At 36.8% G+C, this 23713-nt stretch overlaps 1 protein-coding gene across 3 annotated transcripts in view; it reads right to left on the bottom strand.

The window, feature by feature from the left end:
• ACTR2 (actin related protein 2) overlaps positions 1–23389 on the bottom strand; it is a 35369-nt gene extending 11980 nt beyond the window's left edge. The window contains exons 1-6 of one of the 3 annotated variants that reach the window (XM_027131850.1): positions 23227–23389; positions 16173–16283; positions 10437–10652; positions 6709–6781; positions 3207–3343; positions 1710–1859 (exon numbers count right to left, since the gene is read on the bottom strand). In XM_027131850.1, coding sequence (XP_026987651.1) covers positions 1710–1859; positions 3207–3343; positions 6709–6781; positions 10437–10652; positions 16173–16283; positions 23227–23274 — 735 coding nt within the window. In that variant the 5' untranslated portion in view covers positions 23275–23389. Of the gene's footprint in view, positions 1–1709; positions 1860–3206; positions 3344–6708; positions 6782–10436; positions 10653–16172; positions 16284–21017; positions 21037–23226 lie in introns of those variants that run through there. The other 2 variants (XM_027131852.1, XM_027131851.1) reach the window with 2 other exon arrangements.
• Positions 23390–23713: the final 324 nt, after the last annotated feature.

The raw sequence follows: 23713 nt of genomic DNA, 5'->3' as shown, positions 1-23713 counted from the left end.
CTGCATTGGCAGGTGGATTCTTAACCGCTGTGCCACCAGGGAAGTCCCTATTCATTTATTTTTGTTTTTGTTTTCTTTTGGCTGTACCATGTGGCATACACGATCTTTAGTTCCCCGTCCAGGGATCAAACCCATGCCCCCTGCAGTGGAAGCGCAGTCTTTTTTTTTTTTTTTTTTTCCAATTTTTTAAAAAATAATTTTTATTGGAGTACAGTTGATTTACAATGCTGTGTTAGCTTCAGGTGTACAGCAAAGTGAACCAGTTATACATATACATATACCTACTCTTTTTTAGACTCTCTTACCATATAGGTCATTACAGAGTACTGAATAGAGTAGCCTATGCTATATATTAAGTCCTTATTAGTTACCTATTTTATATATAGTAGTGTGTATATGTCAATCCCAATTTCCCAATTTATCCCTCCCCCACCTTATCCCCTGGTAACCTTTTTTCTTTTTTTTTAAAATATCTTTATTGGCGTATAATTGTTTTACAATGTTGTATTAGTTTCTGCTGTACAACGAAGTGAATCAGCTATATGTATACATATATCCCCATATCCCCTCCCCCTCTTGATCCTCCCTCCCACCCTCCCTATCCCACTCCTCTAGGTCATCACAAAGCATCGAGGTGATCTCCTTGTGCTATGCAGCAGCTTCCCACTAGCCATCCACATGGAAGCACGGAGTCTTAACTGCTAGACCACCAGGGAAGTCCCTATAATTATTTTTCAAATGACTATTATGTACATATTTGTGATAGGTTGAGTTTACATGAATCAAATGGTTTAAGAATACTTGCTTTTATTGCCTATCACTCAATTTCATTTTAATAACTACTAGATCCTAGCAGCACCAATGACATATTGGACCTTACAATTCTTAGTTGCAGGGGATGCCCTGTTCATTGTAGGATGTTTAACAGCCTTCCTGCAAAGCTGTAACAACCAAAAAATGTCTCCAGATGCATTGATCAAAGATGCAATGTGGAAGTACTTTATACCCAGATGAATGACAGACTTAAAGACAGCAATACATTAAAAATTCAGGGAGGATCAACTCCCCTAGTGTAAACTATAACTAGGTTCTAAGTCTAATCAGTTTCAATTTCAAGTTAACATTTGTTTTGAACATCTCATTAAGAAAATACTAAGTCAGGAAGACTGCCACCTACTGAATTATAAAAGCCATCCTATAGGATGACCACTTCCCAAAGTATCTCAGAACACCAGCCCCATGAAATGCTGAGGAATTACTGCAGTCATGTACAAATCAGCATATCAAAGGCTCTGAGAAGTCCTTTAATAAAGTGAAATCAACTCTCTCCCAAACTTACCTGAAAATTAGCCCCCATTTTAATTTCTGTGAAATACCTATTAACATCTCACAGAAATAACATTATGTGAAACCCATGCTGAAAAATGCTATTCCAGGTACTAGAATCTCAAAATAATATCTCACATCTAACTGCATCCTAAAGTAGAAAAGCAATACATGATTTTTGCCTTATTTCATGTTATACGGTATCCTAAAATAATTAAATCATAGAATCATAATGTAGAAAGACATTAAAGATCACACATATACATATTATAACAACCCAAACCAAAAATACTGGATTCCAAGATAACCTCCTTAAGCATACACCAATAGCCAAAGTTGTCCATTTTAAAACCACATATATATTATACACTGGAAATACTTACTGTGTAAGATTCAACTAATACCGTAGTTTCTAAGGCCAGTTTCTGCTCTTGCTCAATATTATACCCCACATAACACAATTTTTCTTTAATCATGCGAACTGTTTCAAAATCAGCAGAATGGTTGAAGGCGTAGCCCCGCAACAGAAGCAGCTGGTACAAAAAAATAGCAGTAAATCCACAAGTAATCTGAATGAGTTCAACTCTGCAAAAGCGATTAATGCTCTCTAAATATGTCACATCAATACCAAATGCAATGGGCAGTGAAGCCTTAGCTCTTACTGAGTATTTCAGAAACGGGAATATTACTTGCCATAATAGGATTTATATTTCAGTTTCACAGAGAGACAGAATTAACAGTTCATGAATAATAAATGGCCAAAATGAGCAAAATATCTATTAATAAATAATATTTTACACTGGACTCCTATAATTCTGCAATTTGCTCAATCAATACCATATTCATGAAATACCCCAGGTCTTAATGAAGTTTTATCCCTAACTTCTATTATGTCTGACACATATTAGATGGGCAATAGCATTTGTTAAAAACAAAAAAACCCCACATAATATGCATCATAAACAACATTTTCATATAAAAACTTAAGAAAACAAATCCCCTTATCTTTGGGCTTATGTTCAAAAGAAATCCCTTGGGCACTCCTTTGGTAGTCACCTTTGAGTAGAATTTTGGCTTAGAATGAGAGTATTATAATTCTCATTAACAATCTTATTATTACTTTAAATGAGATTAAAGGAACCCAATGTCAAGGTGAAGACTTAATGCAACCTAATTTATTGCACAGATTTCATCCTAGAACAGTCTCTTCACAGCAGAACCAATGACATATCGGACCTTACAATTCTTAGTTGCAGGGGATGCCCTGTTAATTGTAGGATGTTTAGCAGCCTTTCTGCAAAGCTGTAACAACCAAAAAATGTCTCCAGACACTGCAAAATGTCCCTGGGGGGGTAGCATCATCCCTGACTGAGAGCCACTGACTGACCTGGAGAGAATACACTAACTACAGAATTCTGGTACAGACAACATTCTAAACCTTTTTTTTCCACATTACAAAAAACCCACATGCCTCCAAATAGTGGCCTTATATACTTTATCCAGCAATGTTTTAAAGAAAATTATAACTAATTATATTCACAAGTACACTTTATCATCCACCTGTTCAAAGGAAGGTCTTATGGCAGAAAGGTTGCCTAGGTTGTTCGAGGAAGTTTTAGAGTCTTCCCCCATCTTTGAAATACCTCTCTACCCATTCCTTGGGAATAGTAAATATAATTATGTAATGATGAACTCTCATTAGTATACAAGAGATCACGTGTGTGAATCTCATATGGATTTTATATGAATAATGAACTGGGCCACTTCTCTGGTGGTGCAGATTAGCTAGAATCCTGAGATGATACACTCAATTTTGTGTTAAGTTGGTACACACAAAACTACAAAATCTAATTCTATGATATTATTTTTTTTTGGCTTACCTTGATAAGATATCTGGTAATATCCCTCCCAGCAATATCCAATCTCCTGGTAAGGTGAGGGAGAGAAAAGCCTTCATACACTGGGCAAATGTGAGTCACACCATCTCCAGAGTCCACCACTACTCCAGTTAATAAACCTGTGGAAGAACCATGAGGTTGTAAATAAAAAGCCAAATCAGAAAAATCAAAGCCAGCAAATTTCAAATATTGGTAAAGAAACCAAACTAGAAACGTCACCAACCAGAATGGTCTAAAAGCCAGCATTTCTTTATTATTTGCTTATTTTGCAGCTTATTTTGAATACACAGACACTAAAGTCAGTGTTCTCTCACATGCCTCCTGTGAGACTTTTAGTCTAATCATGGGCTACCCCAGGAGATAGCCCTAGGACTATTTTTCAGACCTAGGACTGAAAAATACAACATGGTCTTTATTTCTCCTTCCAACTTAATCTGGATCCCTGAATTCCCTTAAAGTAAAATTTTCTAGAGCATCATGGATAACTTTTACGAAAACCATTGTGAAAGGTAAATATTACACAAGTTGATAGTGAACCTGTTGAAATAATCTAGTTCTTTATTATTATTTTTGTCATATGACAAAACTGTGTTTGGAAAATTTGTTGATACTAGATAGCTAGAAATCGGAGAACAATTCATCTTGACTAGCCGAAGGATCATTTCAATTATTCACCAGAAACCAAAAAGACAATGTCAGTTAAACCTCTTAAAAAACAGCAAAGAAGCTGCCTTGTTTCTCATATGTGCTATTTAAAACTATAAATGGCTGCAAATTACTGTTTCACCTTTTGTGTCAGGGTTAATTCAGGAAAGACAAAACTTTTTCTGACTCATGTTTTCTAGTAGTTTTTAATAGTCTAATAATATTTTTAACAACAAAAAAAATTTTAACCAGAATACGCATTATCTACAATTTGCTCAAGCATTCTTTTATCATTGTCCCATCCCTGAGTAGGCACTCTCCCTCTTTCTCATTATGCACTAAGTAACTGATTTATCTTGGAATACGTTTATTCAAACCACCTCCTACTGAAGTTGATATAATCTGTTTTTCCTTGACTGATTTTTTAAGTTTCATAAAAATCATACACTGCCTCTTAAGGTTGCATTCTTTTAAACAAGAGACTTTCTATTGTAAAAAAGAAGAATCCACAATATCATTAATTCAAAAATACTCCCAGTAATATCAACTAAAGCAGCAATTTACATATTTTATTTTCCAAATAGACCTTCCCATCCAACCTCACCTTATTTTCTACACTCCCACTAGGTTACATACTGGCCTCTCCCTTACGTATTTGACCGGATTCCAGTGCCACACCCTTCTGTCACTGGATTATTCATTCTTTCCACTTCATTCCTAAGGATTCTTTAAAGCTCAATCTAGTTCTTACCTTTCCATTTATACCTTCCCTGACCACTTTAACTTCCAGCCCAGACTCCATGATTTGTTATTCCCCTCAATCCTGTCTGCAAAATGCAGTCAAACATACTTTCCTGAATCACTGTGTTACCTCTCTCTTATTCAAAAACCTTCCCTGGCTCCGAATGCTGCTTCTTACTTTTTTTGGTTTAACTGGTTAGCACTAGCCACCTTGTTTAAGAAGGAGAATTTTTCCACGGCTTAGAGTTCTTTTGATTAGTATTACTGGACTATCATTTCTCAAAATTAAGAATTCAACAGTTAAACAAAAATAGCTAAGTATCAGGAATTAAAAGAGGGTATCTTCTCCTTGGACAGAAATAAATTTATGAATACTGCTAGAAAAATCTGTTAAGGTAAATTTCATTCAATTAAAACAAAATATCATTTCAGCAGAAACGTCCCATCCCCACCCCCTAAATGCAACTATTATTACCAATTTCAAAGCTTAGATTCAAAATTTTTAATATCTATTTTCCAAAGTATTTTCTAAAATAATTTCTGAAATTTACTTTAAAAAAAAATGAAACAAAATTACCTAGGTGCACACAAGCACTAATCACTCACAGCTGGGCTGTAACTGCCTTAAGGACAAGGAGACCACACGTAGCTTACGGAGTAGCTTACTTTACTCACTGCCATATCCTCTGCACTAAACAGAAATCGAGGCACATGCTACACTTGGTGAATGAATAAAGCCTCTTTAAAAATTTAATTCTCCCCAAGTACTTTCTTAGTATCTATATGTAGTAGTAAAGACAGTTTAAAAACCCAGTATGTATTTTGAAAAGTGATTTTTACTTATGCACGTGTAGAATCAGATGGATCACGACAATATTAGTTTGTTTCCCAAGTACAACTGACCCCTGAACAACACGGGGGTTAACCTGCATATAACTTATAATTGGCCCTCTGCATCCATGGTTCCTCTACATCCCCAGATTCAACCAACCACGGACCATGTACTGTAGTATTTACTATTAAAAAATATTCATGTATAAGTGGACTCATGCAGTTCAAACCAGCATTGTTCAAGGGTCAACTGTATTGTCATACACTGCTTAAGTACTAAGGCTTAAGACTTAATTGTCACCTCCTTCAGAAATCTTCTCTGACATGCTGAATCAATTTCTGTAGCTTTTCCCCATTAGATTCTAAGTCCTTGAGGCATCTTTACATTTTAAATGCCTAACAAACTCTGTAGCACATATCTGATGGCCCCTTAAGTTCTCAATAAGACCATCAGAATGTAAAGAGTTCTCCCTACATGGCTACTATTTTATTCCCAATGGACAGCAAGGCAGTTACTAATGGCAGTACCAAGAAAACACAGTAGCTCCCCTCCATTAAATCCACCTCAAAAGTTAGGAAGGCACTCTCAAATGTCTGCCTTTTCCTTTGTATTTAATCTATTATGTATTTGACAAACATGATTTATACTAACATTTTGGCTCTATTTTTTTTTTAACTGCCAATTCTGAGGACAAATTCCATTTTCATTCTCCACTTTATAAAACATTTTTTACTTTAAATAGCCTAAAAGAGGGAACCTTCTACTTTTTTTTTTTTAATTTTTTTTTTTTTTTTTTTTAGCGGTACGCGGGCCTCTCACTGCTGCGGCCTCTCCCGTTGCGGAGCACAGGCTCCGGACGCACAGGCTCAGCGGCCATGGCTCACGGGCCCAGCCGCTCCGTGGCACGTGGGATCCTCCCGGACCGGGGCACGAACCCGCGTCCCCTGCACTGGCAGACAGACTCTCAACCACTGTGCCACCAGGGAAGCCCCGAACCTTCTACTTTTAAAAACTTGATAAGTTTCTTTTTCCTAAGTCTTTCATTGTTTAGTAAAGAAAATAAAAATGTGTATATTTTATTTGACAAATTTTAGAAATTGTGGAAATATCTGAATAAATACTTAAAATATTTGAATAAATATAAATACATATATATTGTGCTCTTCTGGGACTTACAACTTACCGAAAAATCAAACTCCTCTGACATCAAACATATTTAATAAATATTTGCTGAACTGATTATACTAAAAGTTAAGCTTCACCTACCTTGAGCATACAAAGTCAAAACTGCCTGGATGGCTACATACACTCCAGAAAACTGGTAAGTTTCAAACATTACCTGAAAATGCAAAAGGAAAGGGAAAAAATTAGTATTTAGAAATTACATAGTAAGTATGTATAAGGTTTCTTGATGGTCAGAGTGGATTAGCTATCCAAAATAGAATCAAAGAACCCAAAAGAATCCTCCATTCTCTTTAGCTCTTTTTGCCTCTACTGAAGTCCTGCTGTCACAGAGCTCCAATTTTGGGGACAGATTTTTGAATACACACTAAGTCCCCAAGCATTTCATAAGTGCTACAAAGCAAAGATTTCTGAGTGTTTTAGTTAATGGCTAATTAGAGTGAAAGAAAGCATTCTGCTTTCCTTTCTTCTCAACTGATGTCCCTTAAAGGAAATATCTTTTAATTTAAAGACAAACTATAGAAATTGCTTAACTGCTTACCTTCGCATCCCTCTCCCTCAACCTGGGCCAAGAAAGACTGTGTCTCTACCTCCAGCAGTTTAAAAAAAAAAAAAAGGTAATAAAACAGTAGGGCAGGAAAACAAAAATAAACACAGCAACTCCTGAATGCTGGCAGATCCTGAATGCTCAGCAGCTGAGCCTGCCCTCCCCACTGGAGCCAAGGCTGCATTCCACTCTCTGCCAAGGTACACTGCAGGGAGGAGTTCCCTCATGCCCTCTCTGCTCCCAACCATGCTCATTCTCTGTAGTGTAGGTTGGCTGGGAACATCCTATAGGATTTTCTCTGTCATCTACACTGAGCATTCCTTGATTGGCAGTGCTGACTACCGCTATGAATATCTCATATTTAGAAATTTTACAACTGACCACAATAAGAATTATACAGAATTTAAATTTTACAACTCTGGGGAATTCCCTGCAGTCCAGCAGTTAGGACTCCGTGCTTCCACTGCAGGGAGCACAGGTTTGATCCCTGGTCAGGGAACTAAGATCCCGCATACAGCGTGGTGCAGCCAAAAACAAAACCAAAACCAACAAAACTGAATCACTGTGCTGTACACCTGAAACTAACACAACATTGTAAATTAACTATACTTCAAAAAAATTCAATTTAAAAATTCTAAAATACATACATACATAAATAAATTTTACATCTCTGAAACACATACTCATCAATTAAGCAACTAGATATTCTAAGTAGTATTCTACTCCATCATCCTTTATTCCCCCACCACAGGGATGAAAATGGAAGAATAATGCTATACAGTTGACCCTTGAAAACACAGGTTTGAACCGCGCAGGTCCACTTAATTGCAGGTTTTTTTCAGTAAATAAATACTATACCACTACATGATCCGAGATTGGCTGAATCCAGTGATGCAGAACTGGAATAAAGAGGGCCAAATGTAAAGTTATACACAAATGTCTGACCGAGGGGGGTTGGCACCCCTAACCCTGCATTGTTCAAGGGTCAACTGTATTTGCATTTATCAACTTGACAGTCTGTTAGAATTTGTTTTTACTTATAAGATCATTAAAAAGTATCTGTAGTTCTAATACAACTTTCTGGATGAGATTGAAGTAGGGCATTATCAATCATAGCCAAATTTGCACTCATGAGTAAAAAAGAGCATTAAACTAAAGATGAGACCTTAGAGTGCAGTAAGACTAATTCTTGTCATTTTTGCAGATTAAAAAAATATGTGTCCTAGTCAAATAGCTAGTTAGTGGATGACACTATACCTGTCATCTCCCTAACTTTTCATTTGAAAGAAAACTTGGTTTTCATTCTGGTATTGTGTTACTTTCCGAAAGGTTTCCTTGTGTAGTAACCTTTTGATTTAATGCAAAAATATCTCTTCACTCTGATTTTGTAATGAGCTGCTAAAAATAAATAGCAATTACAAATGACTACTTATCCATCACAAAGTATTAGTGATTGTAAACCATTCAGAAAGTGTAAAATGGGCTTCCCTGGTGGCGCAGTGGTTGAGAGTCAGCCTGCCGATGCAGGGGACGCGGGTTCGTGCCCCGGTCCGGGAGGATCCCACGTGCCGCGGAGAAATTACATAGAAATTACATCCCATGAGCCATGGCCACTGGGCCTGTGTGTCCGGAGCCTGTGCTCCGCAGCTGGAGAGGCCACAACAGTGAGAGGCCCGTGCAAAAAACAAAAACAAAAACAACTCAGAAAGTGTAAAATGCAATTAAAATATGAGCTAATACAGTAAAGCCCATCTTTCATAGTTTTAGGGGTGGCTAGGGGAAAAAAGTAATAAAATACGAACCATAAGAAATGATATGGATTCTGTAGCTAAAACCATGATCTCAAAATTTTAAAACACTTAATATAAAAATTCTAAATCTCTTCCAAAATTTCCATAAACATCTAAAGATAGCCACTGAGTAAAACAAGATATTTACATTAAGTAGTATCTGGAAAGCTACTCAAATACAAAGCAATTAAAGGTTTCTATCTCATATATATAACAAAATGAAAGACAACCTTGAAAAGTTACCTATCTAAACTATTAAGAATGTAGACTTTCTGCTCTCTGTAACTGCCTACCTCATTAGCCGTTTCAACCTCGTTTCCCAGCTCTCCTCTATCTCCCTGGCCCTTCGCTTTCTCACCTCTGTCTACTATCACTTCTTTGGTGAACCATATTATCTATATCTTCATGACTCTCCCAAGTTTTTATCCCCAGTCCCAGACTTTTCTCCTCAACTTGATCTTAATAACCATCTACTAGACATTTTTGCTTGGATGTCTAATGAAGACCTAACATGTCCAAAACTGGACTGCTGATCCATTTCCCTCCCAAATCCTCTTCTACTATCTCAGTCTTTCCCCATCCTCCAGTTACTCAAGCGAAATCTTTGCCGTTATCCCTCTATTACCCACATCTAAGAAATCAGAATATATTTTGGCCCTACCTTCAAAACAGAGCCACAATCTGGCCACTTCTCATTACCTTCTCTGCTACTACCCCTAATCCTAACCATTATTATTTTGTGCTTAGGTAACTGAAAAAGTCTCCAAACTGGTCTCTCTTGTACCCTTGCCTCCTTATGTTCTATCTACATTCAACACAGCAGCCACAGGAACCTAAATCTGAGCATGTCCCTTCCTTGTACATTTCACTTGGAGTTTAAATCTAATTCCCTATTAGAGCCTACACGGCCCTAGATTGCCCCATTACTTCTCCCACCTCGTCTCGTTGCTCTCCCACACTGGCTTCCTTGCTGACTCTCTAATATGCCAGGCTTGCTCCCATTTCAAGACCTTTACACTGGCTACTCCCTTTGCCTGGAATGCTCTTCCCAAATATATTCTGGCTAACTCCCTTTGTTTAAATATCACCTTCTCACAGACACATACTACCACATTCTATGAAAAACGCAGCCTCCCTACATTCCTCATCCCCCTTAACCTACTCTTTTTTTTCCCTTTAGCATCTATTATCTTCTAACAAACCATTCAATTAACTCACTTTTTGCTCTTTTGGTCTGTTTTCCCCTGCTAGAGGATAAACTCCATGGCAGCAGGACTTCGCTTTGTTTACTGGTATATTCTACTTATAAGTAATGACTAACATAGTTAGGTGCTCAATAAATAGGATCTGGGAGAAAATAACAATTATTCTTATTCCCTTTATTGTTAAGGACAACGGTAAGATAAAAGAAAAAACATGTGCTTTAACATCACATCACAGAAACACATATGTGCGCAACCCATCTAAAAACTTACCTCTACAATCTTCTCTCTGTTTTTGGTTGGGTTCATAGGAGGTTCTGTGAGCAAGATTTTACAATTCCTGGTATCTATGTTAAGTTTCTCTGGTCCAAATGTATAGTCCCACAGGTGTTTCATGTCATCCCAATTTCGTACTATGCCATTTTCCATTGGGTAATTAACTTCTAACATTGAGCGTAATTCACTTGCCTCATCACCAACCATAAGATCCTAGAAAATTATAATATCAAAGCTTTAGACCAAATTTTTGTATAAAATACCTTCAGAAAATTATCCTCCCATAATATTTTGGAAAACTTGGGAATAATTAATTTTAATCTTTCTGGCACTTTCAGACAAAGTTCTTCATTCCACAAGTTAAAAAGGTCTTTTCTTTCATGAACAATGCCTTGCAAATCTTAATCATGAATAATAAATTTTTATGTACAGCGTGGTTTAAATCAATAAATTGACCTTACCTTTAATACATATGTTTCCAAAAGAAGAGCATTAGCACAAATAAACCCCACATTTTCATATTTTGGAGGGTTTTGTATGAGGTTTCATCTGTTTCTTTTGCTCAAATGTTCAAAAAATAAGGCCTGTGATATGTGAGATAGCACATCAGGGAAAAAAAAACTTGTAGAAAAATGCTCAATGCATGCAGCACATTTCTTTGTACTAAATATCAAAATGATAAGTGTAACTACTATAAAGCATAATGAGAAGCAAAAAATAAAAGGATGTTTTATTACACTGTAAGAATGGACATATGCACCACATAACTTGTAAATTTCACAAACTTCTACCTATATATGCCTCAATTAGAATTGAAATTAAGTTTCAATATATGCCTCACCAAGATGAATGATAATTTGTAGAGATACAAAAAATTAAGACAAAGAGAAGCAATTCTTCTTTAAAATTATCTCATGAGCGACATCTTCAATCTTAAAGTATAATACTGGAAAACTATGCTATTACACACGAAGCAGAATACTCACAAGTCTCGTCTCCAATGACAGCATACTTAAGATGACCCACATTTCAAAAGTCAAATTTTGTGTGTATAATAAGGCTAATGATGTCCCAGAATTTAAATTTATTTTAGAAATCAGCTAGTCAAAATGCTAAATAATCTTGATTTCTACATATACTGATGAATTCAATTAAAATAAAAAAACCCTAGTATCAGAAATAGCTACTATTTGCTTTAAGACCTTAGGATATTTTAAAACAGAAGTTTAAATACATGTATGACTTTAAAACTTTTAAAAATAACTATTAAAAAAAAAAGAGAAGAGATAAACAAGGGTGAAGACTCTAAAAACAACACTAATAAAAAAAACCAAACAGATTTCCAGAAAATCCACTGAAAGCAACAACAAAAAGGAAAAACAAAGTTAAAGCACATGCTAGAAATGTTCACTAAAACTTTTCTGTTGCAACTAATTTTGTATAAAGTTAATTTACCATAACTTAATACTCAAATTGCTTAAATATTAACTATTTAGAATCATCTGATAGGAAAATGCAAAACTAAATATCTATATTTGTGAACTCTAGTAACTGACATGCATTTGTTGAATTACTTATGGAGAAGTATACTGATAATTTCAAATGCATCAAAAGACAAGATACACTGATGGACTGACAGATGGATAAATGGATAGATATGTGATATATCAGTACAGTAAACATTAATATCAGAATCTAGGTGATGGATGTATGGGTTTCACTGCAAAATTCCTCCAACTTTGCCGTGTATTCTAAACACTTCTTAATAAAATGTTAGGGGGAGGAATTTATACCTCCAAGTACATATATTACTTTTGGCCATCAATATAACTTAATATACAATTTTGTTACTTTCTTCTAGAATATATCTTTCTTTGTGTTATACAAGGTAATAACAGATCAGATAATTAGATGGTTTATATCATCGATATATATTCACAACTACATTTCAACAAATTTAGTATAAGTCTGGTCTGATTTCACTAGACTGTTTAGTTTTTATTCCATGCAAGAATAGGGGCTTACATATGTCTGATCTAATGCCAACTCAAAATAAAAGTGTCATGGATCTACTTCTAGGGCACACATACCATAAATAATTAACTGAAAAAAACATCTGGCATTGAGTATCTTACCATCCCTCTGAACAAAGAGGACATTTAAAATGGAAGAAAACGAGTATTAACTTATCAAATTAGTGCAAATAGTCTTGACTAACTCAAGCTACCTAATTTAAAAACGTATCGATATCTAAAATTTTATTTCAAAAAATCCTAAAACATATAGTTTTCCTTAGAACATTTTAACTTCCAAAACCCCAAAATGATAAAAGGTTATGTAACTTGCCCGCATCTCCAAGACCAAAATTATAAGCCATCAGATCAGGCCTTAGTTTTTTACCACCCACCTCATCATTGGACCAAGCCTAAACCATCACCTATTACCTGAAAGAATGAAAAATTATAGTAACTGTCTGAGATTTTGTTATAAAAACATTTATATTTTATGAAAAGCAGGCAGTGTAGATGAGATTTGCCAAGAATCATTCTGAACAATGTCACCTCAAATTAAAAGTAGAGCAAATATACTTTAAAACCACAATTAAATTCCTAGAACAAAATTTCATAAAAAACATTAAATTAAGCCTATACTGTTCTCTACAAGTGCACTTTTTTCTTAATCTCCTCCAGATTTTAAGACAAGTGCATGATCTTTTATTTAGGATAAATGTAGGAATTTCCACTTTTAACTGCTTTTGTTTATTCAAAAGAAAACTTCACAAAGTTACTGTTACTAGTTAAAATACATATCACTAGAAAGGCCTGATATTAATCTCTGTCAAAGCTGCTTACAAATAATATTTAAAACAAACAAACTTGAAAATATCTACTACAGAAAGCACTTTGACTACCACAGAAAAATATGGTGAGAGTCAATTGCCTGGGATGCGCCTAGTTCTAGTGCAAAAGAAAAAGGTGCCACACAATGGTATTTACTTAGAGGAAGAATCTATTGTCTATGCGAAAGTCTTACAAGACTTCCACCTTTTTCTTATTTATACTCAGATAATGCAAAATCTGCTCATCGATAAGGATAATATAGGAAACAAGTCAATCTCTTTTTCTCCCCCTTTACTATTTATAGTTCATTTGCACATTAAAATTTTACTCAGTTTATTAAATACACATATGATACTGTACTGGATGCAAATATATACACATATATATAGAGGCTATGACAGGTAGTGTTCAATTTAACAATGGTCAATAAAGTGGATTTATCCAAATGCAACAACTTCACCCCAATTTTCTGGATCACACATATCCTAAATAAAGCCACTTGGTTTCTAATAAAATGCACACCACATTCCATTTTAATCGTAACATTCATCTACAAAAAACACAAGGAAAACAATTCAAAACTATGTTAGTAATTAGTTCTGATTTGGTCCATTGTATGCAATCAGGAAAGTATAGGACTTAATTAGTTGCTACCAAATTGAAGCAATGAAAAAGGTTAAAAATCAAAGTACTTAAAAATTAAAAAATTAAAATATGGAATTACCCCCCTCCCCAATACCAAAGGGACACAAAACAACAACTACTGTCCCACCAAGCAAAAGTGGAAAACAAACAGAGAGCATGTGTGTAACCTCACTTACCATCTTTTTGTTATTCTACTTCAACAGGTCAAGAAAGGTGAAGAGAGAGAAGGTAGAAGTAAGAGTCAGAAAAGGCCTAAATAAAATCCTCACTGAAATTTTTAAACATACAAGCAATAGAGACAAATTAGGTCGAGGTCAGATGCAGTACTACTACAGTTTACGGAGTTAACAATTAGGGCCGAATTAGCATGGACAGTTATTACTCCTGAATGAAAATAAACTCATTAAACAATTTAAATTTCCAGTTTTTAGTCTACCACATTTTAGCTAACAAGACACAAAAAGTATAAATCAATCCACTAGGCATAGGAATTCCAAAAAAGTCATATTTCTTTAATTCATTACTGAATTTAAGAACCTTAATTAAGGAAAATAAATAGCAGAAAAGGTCTAGCTGAGTAAGTAAAGGGTATTTAGAGTTGACTTTCCAAGCTCTAGTAGTCAAGTTAAATTTGACACAGGTCTGTTTTCTTTCACTGTTTTCTACTGGAAGACAAATTAACTTGAAAGACTTAAAAGATTAAGCAGACTGAACAGAAGTGAGCCAATCGAACACAGACTGACAAACCATACAGGCAAATGCTACTGGGGAATTCCTTAGCAAAACCGTCTTATTAGGATATCATCTAGTTTCATTTCTATCACTTGGCCTTAAAAAGCAAGAAAATGGTAATTATTGTGACTATGCTGGTCAATAAAAATAGCTGTATGTATCTTAATACCTCAAAAATGTTATTATCCATAAAGTATATAAAAAAGCCATTCTTCTTTAAAAGGCTGATACTGAATAAAAGTGTGACTTCCAACATCATTAAAAATTTTTTCCTTATCACTATTATTAGCTAAATTTTAAGTTGAGTTCATTTAAGATTGAATTCAATCAGAACGAAAGGAGTTCACAAAAAGAGAATACAGAATTCCACAAAATTCCCAAAAGACCCTAAAAAAAACCCCAAAACAAAAACAAAAAACCTCTCATATTGAGTATCCCTTCTGATTGTAACATAACAAAACAGAGGCCAGAATCATTCACTCTTTTAAGTCTTTAAAAAATTAACACAGAACCTAAGTTTCAGTTTGTACTTTTATTCATTGTGTAATTCAATTCCCTAGTCCCAACAGCAGAAAGCCACCAAGTAGCAAACCTCTACCACCTACTACCACCTTCCTAGACATCTCAAATAAACGTTCCAGAGAGGCACACACTAACTCACACACTAACAATTCAGTGAAGTCTTGCCAAGGACTGTCCACATAGGACCAACAATGCTAGTCCGTTCACAAATGATTCAGTGAAAGGGCCCCTAAATGTTACTGCATTTTGTATAACCTGATCCCTAGGCCACCTGAAAAATTTAAGTCAATTGGTGACCACTGACTTTTGATTCTTTTTCTTCTACAATATTGTAACTCCCACTTGGTTTTCAATCCCTTTAATAGAAGATAAAAATCTATCACCCTTAACATCCAGTCACTCATGTTAAGTACAGTAGGTAGGCAATGACAATATTCCCTTCCCTCTCCTCGTGCTAAGATAAATACAAGGCCAAATAAAGACTTGCACAGCTTCCTCCTGCACACTATGGAAATCAGTTATACTGGTGAAAAGAGGAACCAATAAGATTTATATCTTGTGTTTCCTGACTAGCTATATAAAAATGTAGGGGGATCAGGCCATGAGAACATGGGAAGGAAAAATCTTAGGTCCCAAAGAGACACTAACATAGAAAAATATATGGAACTGAAAGACATAAAAATACCAGGCTGATTTCTTTTAAAAATTGTATTAGGTAATAGGACTTTAAGTCACTAATATAGTATTCACATCAACATAAAAATCTTACTAAGTATTTTACTTCATTCAGAGAGTGATGGCATCAAGCTATACTTAAAGTCAGATGAAATTAACTTCAGTTTCTGGTGCCTTTCTTCAGGTGTTGATAAAAATTTTAAATATAAGAAATTCGGCCCTCCTCCTTTGCTTTTCAAGGCATCACATTTTAAAACTACTTAATTCAAAGAACACCTCACAGGTTTTGCTCCTCATTTATCAATAAATAAAATATTACCTTGATTTCAATGTTTCCCACTTTGGTGGTTGATCTGATAATAGGTCTTCCAACCAAAGCTGGGAAGATGTGTTCTGGAAAGTTGGAGCCTGCATATCCACACTTCACAAACTGGAAAAGAACAGTAAAAGTGGGTTAGTGTCAAGGTATTTATGATATTATCCTTTTAAAAACTGTATCTGAAAAGTACCACTTTGCATTTATATAATATTTTAAACTTTTGTTGCTTTCAAATTACCCAAAGTAGTCACCCCATCTATCATATCCTCCATTTATTTCCTTTATGGCGCTACTACCAGAGTTCCCATTTCCTTACTGGTTAACTGCTTATTTAGTGCCTAGGTCTCCCCCCCACAGGGAGCTAAGCTGAGCGGTTCATGCTGGAGCCCACTGCCTTGATGCACAGAGGGGAAGGGACAAATTCACTCAACAAATGCTAAGGATTTTTAAAAGAGAAATGTCAGAAAATGAACAGAACTAAAGCAGCTTTTCATTCATGTCTGGCAATTCACTTAAGCAACCTCATTTTTGAAAATGGGAAAATCAAATGGCATATGGACTAGCATCAAAATAAACATTTATTAGGCATTTTGGGCTATTTACATCTTTATATTTAGACAAACGTATTCAGTAATAACAAATGACATAATTTCATATTCAGATAGTGTACTTCTCCAATGAGCACATATCACTGATTCTAATAATACTCCCATTTTATGAATAAGAAACTGATGTACCAGGAGATTTAACAATCTACAGTAAAACTGAAAATAGAACCAAGGGTTTTTAGTTCTTATACCAATAATACAGTCTGTTTAGACTTATTTTTAAGAGCAGCCATTACAAGGAAAAGGCAGTTTAAAACTTCAGGGTGGGAGGAAGAAGCTATAAAAGAAAGGAAATGCAATCAGTCTCTACCCTCTCTCTTACCAAGCCTTTATTCAATGTATGGTACACTGTGCAAGGATTTTTGTGTCTATTGATGAATCCCAAGTACCTAGAACAGTGTCTGACACATACTAAATGCATATTATTTAACTGATCAATAAATATTAGAAGTTTTGCTGTTGACCCGTATGATACTATGATTATTTTAACCTAGAGAATATGTTTAATATTGAGAAAGTCTATTGTTCCATGGCTTCAGGTACCATATTCTCTTAGAAGAATTAAGGAGAAAAACAGTAACTGAATGTGATGCATGATAGCAATAACACAGAAGTGGAGAGAAAGCTGTTACATACAAGGAACTGTTTTGTTTGATAGTGGTAAAGGTAAACTACCTGAAACTCACTGACTTCTGACTAACCCTCCAAAACATAAAATTTTTCTACTGCAAAGACAATCTTGTTGGAAATGATGTTGATGAACCACATTTAATTATAAATAGTCTAGAACATTCTGCCATGCATAATTTCAAGTCTTTTATATATAGAGCTCTTAAAAATATGTTGAAGTCATGTCTTTAGCAGACTAAAGCTACTGGTATGAAAAATATGCCTAAAATTTTAAAATTGCATATTTCCAATACCACCTGAATTCGTATCTCCTCAGTTCACGTTTACATTTTAGAACCTACATAAAACACACTGCTCAGATAGGTTTTCTTCCAAACTCACAAAACCTAGTCCTGCTTAGTTTACCATTCAGCCACATACCCATTTCTAAAACTATGATACAATTCTGACCGGATTAGCTTCCAAGGCAGAAGTTACTGTGATATGATGGCATATGCAATAGATTACCTGCTTGCTCATACCTCTCTCTCCATTTGAATAGTGGTTGATAAAGAGCAATACACTTCCCACCCTAAAAACGTGTTCAACAGAATTCAGAAATGCTAGTCCATTTTTCCACAATGTCTTCCCAAATAATTTAACAATGTGACCCAGAAAGAGTTGGGGAGTGACAACTGCCACAGAGGAAAAGAATAATACTTAGTATTTTCTAGTCTATTCAGATTAAAAGAAAATGAAAAAACCTCTCACACGCTTCTCTTCTAAATCAAACTCGCTTTTGTCCTTAAGTCAAAAGCCAGCTCACTTGACGTGAACTGAAATCAGATGCAAAACCAGAGAATCTCTTCTCATTACCCCACCATATCCAAATTTCTACATAAATAAAATTTGTCATGATCACCAGCTTTAGTCATAATTTATACATATGTTCCAAATATAGAAACCAAATACAATGTAGACATTAAATTCTTATGTATTAACATAATGAACAGATAAGGACACTGGGTGGGTCAAAAGTGTCCATTCACCAGACTGAACCTGCTCACATGGGTATAAATGTTCTTAAAAAAAAAATGACAGAATGAATGAAAAAAGAACGTACAAGTTTGTAAGGGCATTTTTAGCACATTAAATGTAAACAAATGATTTAAGTGAGAAATCGTAACATAAGGTAAAGGTGGGGCAGGAGCCTGTGATGGGGCGTAAGCCAAGTCCTGGTGCAGGGAGGAGGCTGCGAAGGTTGACGTGCCTCCCCTCATTCTGAGCCAAACACACTGGGCAACGTGCAACACGGTAAATCCATAATCACATCACTCAATGTTTACTGATTATAATCTGAACAATTATAGATGGGTAGTTTGCACCTTGAAATTCTTGTCTGAGCATACTTCATGGGACAAAATATTTGCCAAGTGCCTGAGGTAAGATGACAAAAAATTAAGAACTCCTGAAACTATAAAAATAATTGTAAACTACTATTCCTGTGCTTTATAAAAAATGGAAATTTGGCTTTTAGTTCAAATTAAAGATACCAATCACTTATTAATGAAATCATTTATTCTGCTTAAGCAGTAGCTTACTGGAAGTAGATGCTGCCATAGTAATCCAGTGCTAGCATTACTACAGGGCACTAGTGTTTGGTCAAAATAGCAAGTGCTGGACTATTTCACATTATTTCAAATGTGAAAGCATTAATAGTTATAATAACAAGAATATAATTACAATGATGTATTTCTCAATAACATACAACCAACAGACAACCTGCCATTTCCTTTCTCGTAAAAAGCAAGTATTTTTTAAAAGATCTAAACCACGATGTAATAAAATAGAAAGAAAATATTCTTTTTTAAATTATTTGTTTGGTATCATTTTTAATCCTGGAGATACCTCCCCCCATTCCAATCATTTTAAGACTTGGTGGCTTAGTTCTCTCATTGTGTGCAGTAAGGCTGTGTTTAAGAAATAGATTTTACCATATATAGTTTCCTCTTCATAGCACTGTGGTTTAAACTGGCTCCCTTACTTCCTACTGAGTCATCAAATGGTAAGAACATGAACAATATAATGTTCTTTCAAGCAACAAAAAAAAGCTCATCTACATTTGCTCTAAAAGTACCTTTCTCCCTCAAAAAATAAACTGGGATTTATAAAGCCTCATTTGGACTTATTTAATTTGTATTTTTCCTTTATTAATTTAAATTGATGGTATTGACATATTAATTTAATTGCATAGTGATTATTCTGATCTTAGACCACCAAAATATTTATTATATTTATTCCAAAGCACTTTTTTTTTTTTTTTGCGGTACGCAGGCCTCTCACTGTTGTGGCCTCTCCCGTTGCGGAGCGCAGGCTCCGGAAGCGCAGGCTCAGCGGCCATAGCTCACGGGCCTAGCCGCTCCACGGCACGTGGGATCTTCCCGGACCGGGGCACGAACCCGTGTCCCCTGCATCGGCAGGCAGACTCTCAACCACTGCGCCACCAGGGAAGCCCTATGCCAAAGCATTTTATAGGGTGAAACCAAACCTGTTTCTGATTTGTTTCTAATTCAAACACTCCTAAATTCATTATATAAATCTGTATAAGCCTGATAAAGGCCATAATACTACAAATGTGAATTGTAAAAGTATAATTACCTAACACTATAAGCTACTTTGTATCACTAGACCCTAAAAATTATACCAGTCACACAGTAGGCACGCCAGAAGTCTTCACTGTTGGTGAACTAACTCAATGTTGATGAAATCACCCAAGTTTGGTAAAAGAATATACAACACCAGGGGCCCAGGCCCCACTCTTGCAAGGCACCCAAGCCTAAGCAGATCTCCACATTTTCACCTATCTGGCCACTTTCCGCAGCTCTATTTTAGGTGCAGGTTTGGACGAAGGCTCCATTTTAGGTTTGAATGGTTATGAAGGTGAAATGCATAAAGTACTGGAAATGGATGAGCTTTTCCTCCTCTAGGAGGAAAAGAGACAGTGGTCAGCTTGGGAGCTAGTGAGGAAGAAGAGCGGGACCAACATCTGGCACGTGATCACAAGAACTCACCTACTCTTAGGGCATTCGATTCAGGGCCTGCCAGAGGGGCTTAAAAAATCAAGTTCTCAGGACTTCCCTGGTGGTGCAGTGGTTAAGAATCCGCCTGCCAATGCAGGGGACACGGGTTCGAGCCCTGGTCCAGGAAGATCCCACATGCCATGGAGCAACTAAGCCCGTGTGCCACAACTACTGAAGCCCGCGCGCCTAGAGCCCGTGCTCCGCGACAAGAGAAGCCACCGCAATGAGAAGCCCACGCACTGCAACAAAGACCCAACGCAGCCATAAATAAATAAATTAAAAAAAAAAAATCAAGTTCTCAAATACCTATAATTTTAACACCTAAAACGTTTAAGAGGCAAATTGCTTTGGAGTAACAACTATTTCCATAAGTTTTTAGAAATTTAATTTTAATATCTTCTTTATTTAATCATAGAGGAATCATTAGACCTTCAGGTACCTAAATAAAATCAAACTGACTATGAAGTATAACCATAAGAAATACAGAATCTAAGTGGTTCCTAGTTCTCTAAATTTTCAGAAATATCACAGCATTCATGACTACATACCACATCAGAGTGGTTTCTTCATTTGAAGTCTACCATGTCCTATAGAAAATCTGGATAAAAATTTTAGAGTAACTAGAAACATAACACCAAATATGTAAGCTTTTGTTTGAATTAACTACACTTTTCTATTTATGTCATAGTAACTGATCTTTTGTCTTAAGAAACAAGATTCTTAAATTATGGATTAGACATAAGACTAATCAATAATATACAATCAGTTTTCTAACACAGATAAACTAATGAAATAGCAACATAAAAACTAAATATTATGGGACTTCCCCAGTTGTCCAGTGGTTAATACTCCACGCTTCCACCTCGGAGAGCGCGGGTTCGATCCCTGGTCGGGGAACTAAGATCCTGCATGCGGTGCAGCCAAAAAGAAAATTTTTTAAAAAAAGAAGAAGAAAAAAAAAACCTAAATATTATGAGAAAACATATACTACAAAAACAGGGTTCACTGTCCTTCAAAGAGGAGGAATCCATTAAAACATAACTGACTTCAATTTCTAAAGAAAAAAGCTGACATATTCACAAAAAAATATATATTAACATCAACTTTTAAAGATTTACATTTATTTAGAGGTCAATTTGAGACTACAGTGGGAATCAGGCTAATATTTTTTTAAAAAGCACCTTTAACTGAGTTTTAACTGTAAAAGTAATACATGTTTATAGTTAGTTTCATTTAAAGATAGTTTAAAAATACCTGGTTTGTTAAAAAAACAAAGAACAGTTTTCCAATAATTCAGAAGGGTGATGAAGTCCTTCCCACCTTACCTCACTCTTAGCCCTAGTCTCACAGGTAACCACTATGAACATACATTTCTTATGAATTCCGCCAAAACTTTCATATACACATACATTTGTGGACACATAAATATCTTTAATAAAGATGGAATTGCTGTAAAACTTTTTTTTAAACTTAACAATAGATCTTAAAAATGTTTCTATAGTGGTGAACCTGCCTCCTTTTCTTTAAGTACTATTCCATTTTGTATGGATGTCTTCTTATTCTCATCCGTTTTTAACTTAGGTCAGATAAAGCTAATATCATCATTGCTTGTAAAAGTCTAACAAATTCAATCAAGGGCAGCATATTATAGCTGTGAATATCAGCTCTTTTTTCCCCTCAACAATCCAGTTTCCAAAGGGCTTTAAAGTTCAAATAAAATCTATTTTAATTCATCTATCACATTTATGGAAGGAAGGGGATAAAAGTCACAAAATACTGCAGCTCCAAGATGGTTAGGACTTGTTGTAATGTAGGGGGAAGTGATCACTACAGAACTCATCCAAAATAAGTAACACTTCTGGCTTCTAATTTGCTGACTTTGCTGCCCAAAATACATTTTTTAAAGATGGGGTGGGGGGGCGATTGAAAGAAACAACCTTCAAATAATTTCTATATCAGTGTTTTACTCAGATTTTTACAATTATTTGCATTTTAGAATCTTAAATACTAACATTACCTGTATTCTGCAAGTAAGGAAAAAAAGGAGGAGGGGTACCCAAACTGATTAACTTCCCCTAAGGTTAGTGGAATTAACACTTCGGCCTTAAAGGGTTTAAGATCAACCACTGGAACACACTGGTCTCTGCTGGGCTGCACCTGGGCCAAATTTCCAGCATGCAGAACAAAAAGTAAACGATGCGCTGCCGACCTGGTCTCCCTTCCCCTCAAAAAACAAGAAAACAAAAAAACAAACACTGCGAAAGGACTGAGGCTCACTGCATGACAGCACTTCCCTTTTTTCTTTAAACCCGCTTCCTGCCTCCCGTTCTGTATCTTCAGCTATACAGGAAGAGGAAGGCCTCTTGATCTTCTTTTTACACACCGGCAACCCTGGGGAATGGAGCCCTTCTGGAACACACAAACCCAGCCTTTTACTCCTCCGGCCCTTTAGCCAGCCAGAATCCCGCGGCTCCAGCGCGGGGCCGGCCCCGGCCGGGCAGCAGGTGGGAACCCCATCCAGTGCCGGCCTCGCCCGCCGTCCTGACCCCGAGCTGCGGGAGTGGCGGGCTCGGGTAAACTAAGGGGCCCGACCCTCTCTCGCGCCACACCCACGGAGGCGGGAAGCGAGGCCCTGGCCCCTTGGCCCCGGGGGCCGAGGGCCCAGGGGTGCAGCCCCGGGCGCCAAGGGCCCGCGCGCCCCTCGCTCATCCCCTGCCCGAGCCTGTAGCCGCTGCAGCCTCCCCGCGAAGCGCTTACCCCGGTGCCGTTGTCGCACACCACCACCTTCCGGCCCTGGCTGTCCATAGTGCGCCCGTAAGAGAGCCGGAGCCGCCGCCACCGAACAACCTACAACCGCCGCCGTCCGTCGGTTCCTCTTCCTCCTCCTCCCTCTTCCCTGCCCCTCCCGCGGCCCAGCTTTTTTCTCCCACCCGGAAGTGGCCGTCCGCCCCTACCCGCCCCTGCCCGCCCCTGCCCGCCCCTGCCCGCCACCTACTGACTGCCGGCGCGGAAGAGGTGAGGACGGGAGGGAGGAGGCAGAGACTGGCAGCGGTGAGCTCCAATAAGAAACAAAGGAGCCCGAGGTCCCGCCCACGGTGCCGTTTCCGGCTTCGGTTCCAGCTCCGCCTTCAGGGTTGCCGCCCATGCAGGTTCTTCCTGTCGGCGGCTTGTCCCCGGTGCTTCACCGGGTGTAAATGGCCGCCGAGGTGGTGGCCGCTGCGGTCTTCTCCTTAAGGCGTGGCAG

Source organism: Aethalodelphis obliquidens, unplaced genomic scaffold, assembly GCF_003676395.1.
Source record: "Aethalodelphis obliquidens isolate GAN/ISIS:26980383/991018 unplaced genomic scaffold, ASM367639v1 scaffold40, whole genome shotgun sequence".
Taxonomy (NCBI): Eukaryota; Metazoa; Chordata; class Mammalia; order Artiodactyla; family Delphinidae; genus Aethalodelphis; species Aethalodelphis obliquidens.
This window is presented reverse-complemented; position numbering and strand designations above follow the sequence as displayed.